This window comes from Passer montanus, unplaced genomic scaffold, assembly GCF_014805655.1.
Source record: "Passer montanus isolate IOZ18808 unplaced genomic scaffold, ASM1480565v1 scaffold279, whole genome shotgun sequence".
Lineage (NCBI taxonomy): Eukaryota > Metazoa > Chordata > Aves > Passeriformes > Passeridae > Passer > Passer montanus.
In genome coordinates this window covers 106,764-112,763 of record NW_024367472.1, presented here as the reverse complement: position 1 = coordinate 112,763, position 6,000 = coordinate 106,764, and the positions used below count along the sequence as shown (strand labels likewise).

The following is a 6,000-nucleotide window of genomic DNA, read 5'->3' as shown; positions in this document are numbered from 1 at the left end:
CTTTGCCAAAAAAAGATTCTTACCAGTATCTGTCTTTTTTGAAGTAAAACAAAGCTTTACTTTGTTAAATTGAAATTCTCATTCCCCTGAGCAGTGATGTTGGTGGAGAGAGCACTTCCCCCATGCAGAGGACAGGAGGAGAGGGATTTTCCTCTCCATTATCCATGCTTTTAGACAGAGGAGGTTTCTTCAGCCAGTGTGCATATCCTGGTGAATCTAATGGGCCCGGACCTAAGGAGGATTTGGCAAACAGATGGAGAGAGAGAAAGGCAGGGTCAGGAGCAGAGTCTAGTGAGCTCTTCACAGACCTCTCTTACTTCCTGTGGGCTCCTCTTGGCCCATAAACATTTCTAAGAGTGGATTAAAGCCTGCTTAGTTTAATGTCCTTCTCACTGTCATCCTCAGCAGCTCCAGATCCAGGGCTGCTCCCAAACCTAGCTGTGCTCATGCAGCTCAGCTAGGTGTTCTAGTTACTGGACTGGTTGGTGCAAATAATGCTGTACTTTTGGCTTTGTTGGGTGGAACTATTCAGCAGTAGTGTAACGAGACTTGAATTTTTGGGTTTATAAGCCAGGCCAGGGTATGTACTGCAGCTGGTGGGATCGCTTTGCAGTACTGTGGCCTTGTGAGCCTGGTGGTAACATTCAGATTTGGTTTGCTGGAGAGAGACATGTATTCTCTGAGCCTTAGAGACTTTAACACCAATTTGTGTCTGGGATGGTACTAGAAGCAGCTGTTTCTAAATCTAGATGTGTGGGCTATGGGTCATTATTGCATTAGTGTATTCTGCAGAAAACCTCTGATAACCATGTATTACACAAGAACCAGGCTGGTCCTGCAGAGATGTGGAGTTGCATTCACTTCCCAGGGATCCTCTTAGTTTAAATATTTAATAATATTATATGATATGATATACTTTATTATATGATATGATGGTTTATTATATGATTTAATGATATTTCATTATATGGAGCCCCTGTGGCTCCAGTTTCTACCATGAGTTGTGTAATATCCCACAGTGGATTGAACAGAATGTTCCACAGGTTTTACTCTGCTCGCATGCTGGTGTCCACAGCAGGGAGTGACTTAAGCTCTCAAGCGAGAAGTGACAGTTTACAGAAAGAACACTCTGAAATCAGGTATTTTCCTGTTGTGTTTTCAACGTGAAATGAGTGTATCTCTAAAACCTTTCTTTTGGGCCTGTGTCCTATGCAGGAGTCACCCTGCTGCATGCAGCTGCCTCTGTATTGGCGATAAAAGGGGTGAGCAGCACCAGAGTTGGAGCTTAGTTTTCCAAAAGACTTGCATATTTCTGCAAGACTTGTCCCTCCACTGGAATTTTGGGTGGAGCTCTCTACATGTGCATCATTAGAAGAGTTCATCTGAAGATTTTTGACATAGGTATTTTTAAATACATGATTGTAAATAAAACTTTTCTTCTGTGACATCAAATTAACAGGAATCAAAATTCAGCCTGAAGATGATAAAGTTGTGCTGGTTTATCAAACTCATGTTGGACCATAGTTTATATGTTTATTATGCATTGAAGATAACAATAAGTTTCTAATATAAAATAGGTTTTTCATGTTGATAAAGTGCTGCTGTGCTACCTACAGTACTTAAAAATTCTTATTTCTTATTTTGTAATTTATATTCCCTCACTTTATATTCCCTCAAATTTCCATATTTGTGAGGAGAGGAAGGGTCCTGGTAGGGCAAACCCATTTGCATGTAATCCTCATCTGTGCCTCCTTCTCCACTTCTTCCCTATGCAGAAATTCATAGAGTTTGAAGATGCACTGGAACAGGAGAAGAAAGAACTACAAATCCAAGTGGAACACCTTGAATTTCAGACTCGACAGCTGGAGCTGAAGACCAAAAACTATGCAGACCAGAGTAAGTAAAGCTGTGCACCAGACACCGTTATACACATGCCTTCCACACACATACAGTGCTACTTTAAAAATAATCTTCATACTTTTTTTGGCTTAATGTAATTTGTGCAAAGCCCAAAATATCTGGTTGCCACTTACTTTGACATAAAATTCAGAGCTTTCCCAAGGGTGGGATGTACCCACAGTAATTCAGTAGAGGCTACATTTCTTCTCTTTTGTGGTCAGTCTCTCCAGATGAAAGGTGTAAGATTTGGGCCTTTGAAACCTGGTTTCCAGTTTCTCCTTGTATAATCTTCCATTCTTATAAAAATCATCACATGACTTAATCAGTTAGTTACTTAGTTTGTGTATTTATTTTTACAAATACTTCCTTAATATATGCAGCCATTTAAGTTCCTCTCAGAATTTGTTGGTGTTTGTGTTTTGTCCAGTACTTCCACTCCTCAAGTAGCCAGAAGAGCCAGTCCCAGAGGACAATAAATTGTTGCCAGAATAAGATGCTTACATGGCACCAGGCTACTGCTAAAAAACTTCTGCGGTTTTGTTGCATTTGTGGTGCTGGTATTGGGAACATGCAGGTACCTGTGAACTAAGAGTGTAACAAAGACCAAATCCCACAATTCTGTTTGTTTTATTCAGTAGGTGTAAATTAATTTCTAAAAAAATAGGCTTTGTTTCTCAAGTAGTTTATTTTAAGAGCCAGGCATATGTTAGCTGATAGTTGGGATCTTCTCTTGGCAGTTTCTCGACTGGAAGAACGTGAATCGGAAATGAAGAAGGAGTATAATGCTCTGCATCAGCGTCACACAGAGGTAGGATATAATCTTTCTAAATAAATTAACTCTTTGTCTATATCTGCATGACTATATCATGTCAAAGAACTCAGCTCTACAGTCCTAGTGATGACTAGAGCTTCTGAACTTTAGGAGCATCAGAAATATCGGACTGGCGGGTGTAAAGAGGATGGAGACAGGCTGTGTTCACTGGTACCCAGTGGAGACAGGTGGCACAAACTAAGACACAGAAAGCTCACTCTGAACAAAGTACTAAAAACTACTTTCCTGCAAGGGCAATTAGCCCTGGCATAGGTTGTTCAGAGGCGTGTTGGAGTCTCCTTCCCTGGAGATATTCGTAAGCCACCTGGATGTGGGCCTGTGGCTGGCTGCTCTGTGTGGCCCTATTTCAGCAGGGGATGGACCAATGGACCATAGGACATTCCTTCCAATCTCAGCTCTTCTGTGATGCTGTGCACAGTGCTCCGCTACCTCATCTCCCATTACCAATGAGCCTCCAGGCTTACGTTGTTTTTTCTAGGGTCTTTGATTGTGAGATTCAGCTGAAGTGATTTTGGACACTACTTGCTGACAAATTTCCTATCGGATTAGATCATTCACTTACATAATCAGCTTAGAAGGCAACAGTAAACACAAAGAAGTCTGCAAAAAAACCCAGGGGATTGGAAATGGATACCATAGAAAATTAAACAAAAGCAGAAAATGAGCTTTTCCTTCTCATCTCTTTGCCTCATGGGTTTTTCTCTCCTCACAGATGATCCAGACCTATGTGGAACACATAGAGCGATCTAAGATGCAGCAAGTTGGGGGAAATAACCAAACTGAAGGCAGTGTACCTGGGAGAAGGTAGGGCCATGACCTTTCCATGTGACACGTTTCACCTGGGAACTTACACACTGAGTGTGCGTGTTTGAGAGAGAAAACAGAGCAGGACCTTTCCCTGGGGACACGGATTGTAGCTGAAGCTCTGTTTTAATGGGTTCTGGGTGAGTTGTGGGTACTTGATGGTGAGGAGCTTTCCATGTTGTTTTACAAAGGTGAGGCTTTATCATGCTGCTGTTGATGGGGCCTCTGGAAAACATGTTCATATTCTTAGGTAGTGTGTAAATAAATAGACCAGAAATAAATTGTCTAAAATATAGGAATCAATTGAGAAAAACAGAACAAAAGCTAGATGTCAGCTTTCTTAGGCAGATGAGGGGTATGGAAAGCTTGAGAGGACATGGTGTAAAAAGAACCAGTAGCTTGTAAGTGCTCATCTGTTCATAAAATTTCCCTTACCAGACTATTTTTCTTCCTTATTTTCTATCCCTCACAGTCTGGAAATCCAGAGTGGGCTCCCAGAACATGATCTGATCCTAGTGTTAGAGATGGAATGGGATAAGTGTGTTAGGCTTGTTTCTCTCCCAACTTACACTCCTGGAAGTAAGAATAAGTCTGTGGAAGTGCTTACAGTAAAATCTAAAAGTACTGTAGGCAAAGGCAAACTTAGAACATCTCTTTTAAAGGGTGAGTCCTGTGTGCACTTCCCAAGTTTGAGTCATAGAATCATAGAATATCCTGAGTTGAAAGGGAACCACAAGCATCATTGCAGTTCAACTCCTGAGTTGGACTGGGTAGTAGAAATCGTTTTGAATTTCTTCCTTTCATAAAAGCTTAAAAGCTTTTACTTCCCTAACTCTTAAAGAAGCTGATATTAATTATGGCTTTATGTTAACATTCCATTATAGAGTTGCCCAGTGAAAAGTGTTGCTGGTTGTATCTGCAAGACTGCCAGTCTCAGTTGGTGAGGGGCAAAATTTTCATCAAGAATTACCTTTTCATGTCAGAAAAATTAGTCTTTTATCTTTTAAGTGTGGCATATTGCTAGTGTCTTTAGAGAGAAACACTGTGTGTCTGTGAAGAGCCCATGATGGGACTGTGATCCAAGTCTGTTGGAACTACCAGTGGGAAATGGTTTTTCCTTAATTTCCAGCTTTGTGTGTGTGTGTGTGTGTGTGTTTGCGTGCGTGCGAGTGTAGCTCTGTTTGTTGTGCTTGTGCACAGCACCAGGGCCACGTGTGTTTTGATGGAATTAAACAGCTGGGAGGAGCTCCAGTGTTTGTGGATCTTAGTGCACTGGGTGGGGGGACAGGCATAATTTCTCATGACCTGTGAAACAGATTTGGGTGCATTGATTTAAAATAAATGGGGCTAGGGAGAACTTTGTGCTGCAACTTTTGTGGGGGTAGTGTGTATCAGTGGCCATCCAAGAGGTGTAATGAGTTTGTACCTGTTGCTATTGAGTAAGAAATGACACAGACTCTCCAGAAGGCTGGTTTGCATAAAGCACGTGTCTTTACTTCAGATCCTCTTTTATACATTGTTCCAATATAGATAGACCTGGTTGATCAATTAATCAATGCATTTCACTTGATTGGCTAATTAACAGGACACCTTGCATATAAAGTCTTTGATAAAAACAAGAAAACAGAGAGTAGGAAAACACCACCTGCAGGTTGTTTATGAAAATAAGCTATCATTGTTTATCTTCAACTCCCTGAAGTCTCTCAGACTGATTCTGGGAAAACATAATTAGTTTTCTCATTCTCTGACCAGGCTGTCACATCCACAGTACCCACTTCCACGTGGCATGGGGGTTGCAGTCACGTGTACCTTGTGTCTGTGTTAGGTTGCATGTTTGCATGACATTTGCTCTCTAATGGTTGTTCTTTTTGTCTCGCTTTTTGTGGAATTGCTGCTGTTTGGCTGTTATGTTTGTCACTGCAGTCATCGCCAGTCCTGGAGGAAAAGGTAAATCCTATTGCTGCATCTGAACTTCATTAATCCAAGTGTTGGAGGTTGCTGTGGAGTGGTGACAGTGTGATGTTGGGGATGCATTGTACTGGCATATTTACTCTCTGTGTCTACTGGCACCTGTGCTGGACTTGCTGGTTCAGGGGGGGTGCAGAGGGAACCATGGAGCTGGGATAACACAGCAGGGAGAAGCTTGTGCATGCAAATGCAGAAGACACGCAAGTTTGTTCCCAAGACAGGATCAGATGTCTGGGATGGGATGTTTACATTTCACATCCCCTAATGTTTTAAAAAGTCATAGAATCATAGATCCATGGAATCGTAGAATATCCTGAGTTGGGAGGGGCCCATAAGGATTATCAAATACAGCTCCTGTCTCTCCACAGACACTCCAGCAATCCCATCCTCTGCCTCAGAGCATTGTCCAAACGCTCCTGGAGCTCTGGCATCTTTGGGGTCATTACCATTCCCTGGGGAGCCTGTTCAGTGCCCACCACCATCTGGGGGAAGAACCT

General features: G+C 42.0%; 1 protein-coding gene across 1 annotated transcript in view; it reads left to right on the top strand.

The window, feature by feature from the left end:
- Window positions 1-1,775: 1,775 nt before the first annotated feature.
- LOC120504010 (C-Jun-amino-terminal kinase-interacting protein 3) overlaps window positions 1,776-6,000 on the top strand; it is a gene marked incomplete at its 5' end in the record, with an annotated part of 51,920 nt that continues 47,695 nt past the window's right edge. Inside the window, 4 exons of the mRNA XM_039713095.1 lie at window positions 1,776-1,896; window positions 2,637-2,707; window positions 3,444-3,535; window positions 5,459-5,482. Coding sequence (XP_039569029.1) covers window positions 1,776-1,896; window positions 2,637-2,707; window positions 3,444-3,535; window positions 5,459-5,482 — 308 coding nt within the window. The remainder of the gene's footprint in view (window positions 1,897-2,636; window positions 2,708-3,443; window positions 3,536-5,458; window positions 5,483-6,000) is intronic.